The sequence below is a fragment of the Arachis ipaensis genome, chromosome B02 (genome assembly GCF_000816755.2).
Source record: "Arachis ipaensis cultivar K30076 chromosome B02, Araip1.1, whole genome shotgun sequence".
Lineage (NCBI taxonomy): Eukaryota > Viridiplantae > Streptophyta > Magnoliopsida > Fabales > Fabaceae > Arachis > Arachis ipaensis.
The window spans coordinates 102,702,334-102,705,022 of NC_029786.2; the positions used below are offsets into that span (position 1 = coordinate 102,702,334).

General features: G+C 31.6%; 1 protein-coding gene across 1 annotated transcript; it reads left to right on the forward strand.

The window, feature by feature from the left end:
- On the forward strand, positions 1–2,450 carry LOC107626072. Its single transcript, XM_016328852.2, has 3 exons — positions 1–920; positions 1,540–1,645; positions 1,799–2,450. The coding sequence occupies exons 1-3, from the start codon at positions 192–194 to the stop codon at positions 2,299–2,301; spliced, it is 1,338 nt and encodes a 445-aa protein (XP_016184338.1). The 5' UTR covers positions 1–191; the 3' UTR covers positions 2,302–2,450.

A 2,689-nucleotide genomic window follows, 5' to 3' on the forward strand; every position in this document is an offset into this window, starting at 1 on the left:
AGAAGCTACCACCCTCTTTCTTATTCATCTTCTTATATCCCTCTCACGTCTCACCCTTCTATTTATATTCATTCACTCCAATTCCTCACTTTCACATCACATCACATTTCCTCCACAACCTCTCTTCCATTATCTCCATATTTATTGAAAGGAAAAATATTGTTGCTATTATTTATTTATATAGTTAGAAGATGAGTGGGGAAATGCAACTAAAGAGGTTCAACACAATGGAGAGAAGGCCTCTTAGAACCCTAAGGGACCTCTTGAGTGAGAATAATAATAATAGTTATTATTATTGTTCAAACTCATCATCATCATGTTCTTCAAGTGGATTCAAATCACTACCAAGAAGGATTAATCAAACAAATAAAAGTAGCATGCAAACCCAAATGAAGAATCCCTCAACCTTTCAAACCCTAATAAACACATTCAAGACCATCTTAGTGAAGAAATCACCCTCTATGATCTTGCCACGTAGCATCTCACGCAAGCTTTCGTCATCAAGAAGGTCAAGCAGATTAAGGAACCAAACATTTTGCAAAGGAAGCACTGATGAAGTTGAAATCAGCACCGTCAAGATCAAGGACATCATACGGTGGAGATCTTTCAAGGATGTTACTGTGGAGGAGGAGCACAATAACAAATATCCACTGTCACAATCTCAACCGTTGGATTTTCACCGTTGCATGATGATGGGGTCCACTACTACAACAACTACGACAACCACTACCACGTGTAGTAGCAGCAATGGGTCTAGCTGGAATGAGAGTGATTTTACCTCAATAGCCTCAGGGTACTCGTCTTCATGGGAACCACAAAACGACGACGTTTTGATAAGTGAGAAATTTCCACTTTCACCCCTTGATGTTGTTGTCGGCAAGGATTTGGTGCAACAAAAAACAAATATGGCGGGGCCCAAGGTGAGCAATGATTTATTTAATTTATTTAAACAAAAGTTTTCAGTATTTCACCCAAAGAAACCCAAAAATACATTTAACGGTGATTTTAATTAAATATGAAACGTGACAAGGAAATTTTTTTTTATAACTTGGCATCTTTCAGGAAATATTATTTTGTCTGCAGCTGAGGGTTAATATGTATATTTGTTTGTTAAAATATTATTTTGTTTTGTTTCGTTTTGACTTTCAATTAATTTCATGTTGATTAGGCTGCTTCTTTTCCCTTTCCCTTCTATCATTATTTTATTCTGTCGGTGGGACAGTTTGCAATATTACTATTGTTTTTTATTTGGATTCTGATAATTATTCATAGTTATAGTAGTTATTAAGATAATGTTTTCCAGCTTTTAACTAAATTCTCAACAAATGTTTTGCAAATTTATTTTCTTAAATTATTCCTTATTCAAAAAGAAAGAAAAAAACGAAAATTAAAGAACAAGCAAGTTTATCCATGTTACTCGGGATTAGTTGCTCTTGTAGATTATAATTAGTTTACTTTAATTTAATGCTAATTTGATAGAAATTGTTAATATTATGGAGTATTTTACCGATGACTAAAACAATTTGTAATCTTGTGTAGGAAATTTCAAGTTTCCAAGAAGATGAACAACATAGTCCAATTTCAGTTCTTCAAATTGGAAAAGATGAATTCCCACACTATAATCAAAGCCTTGCCGATATTGAAAGTAAGTTCCTCCTTTTCCATCATTAATATAACATTTTCTTCATTACTCAAATTAAATTAAATAACAATATTTATATTCATCAATTATGCTTAATTATATATGAGAATATAATATAATGATGCTAACAATTTTTATGTTATTTTTTTTAAACAGGAAGAAAACAAAAGGTCATGGACACCTTTCAAATAATTGAGAGCCTTGCAAAATTTGACCTACCAAACTTAGACCAATATATCATATTGGATGAGAACTTTAGTTATAATGAAGATTGTGATAATTATGATTGTGAAGTTGAAGAACAAGATTATGTTGAGCAAAGGGCAATGAAGCTACTAAATTGTGTCAAGGCAACATGTTCATTCCAAAGCTATGATTTTGATACTCTATTGTTAGATTTTTTCAAGGAGGAATTAAGTAAGAATATTGATGATGAGGAGTGTGAAAGTGAGTCAGAGATGTTGAGAATAGCTAAGGAATGGGTAAAAGGGTCATTTGGTTATGACATAGGTCATGTGAATAATTATGTTTGTATCAAAGACATGGATAAAAGAGGTGAATGGAGCAAGTTTGAGAAAGAGAAAGAAGAAATGGTTTTGGAGATTGAAAAGGAGATATTGCATAGTTTGGTTGCTGAACTTTTGGACTTACATGATTAAATAATGGAGATTATTTTTTCAAAGCTAGGTCCAAGTAGACAAGTAGTTCTTTAATCCATGTAAATGTGCCAAAATTTAATTAGCTAATGACCCTTCTTTTTGGGGTTAGTTTAGTTTTTTACTTAGGCATAACTCATGCCTTTTTTTTTTTAAGGATATTATAAGTATGTAATTGTTTCGTGTATCTACCGAGAATTTAGTAAATTATCAGTATTATTTTGCCCATTATTATAGTTGAAACTTGAAAGGTATTATTATCGTTATTAGATTTTTACTAACAAAAATTTTAAGAATATTTATAAAATTTTTTCACAGTAATTTGTTGTAAATGTCAATCCATTAGACGTATTAATAATTTAAGATGACAATAAAAGGTAGAGATACAGAT

Coding starts and splice junctions, on each gene's coding strand:
- LOC107626072 (XM_016328852.2), top strand. CDS start 192: ATGAGTGGGGAAATGCAACTAAAGAGGTTCAACACAATGGAGAGAAGG. Junction 921..1,539: donor CAAATATGGCGGGGCCCAAG/GTGAGCAATGAT, acceptor AATCTTGTGTAG/GAAATTTCAAGTTTCCAAGA. Junction 1,646..1,798: donor AAGCCTTGCCGATATTGAAA/GTAAGTTCCTCC, acceptor TTTTTTAAACAG/GAAGAAAACAAAAGGTCATG.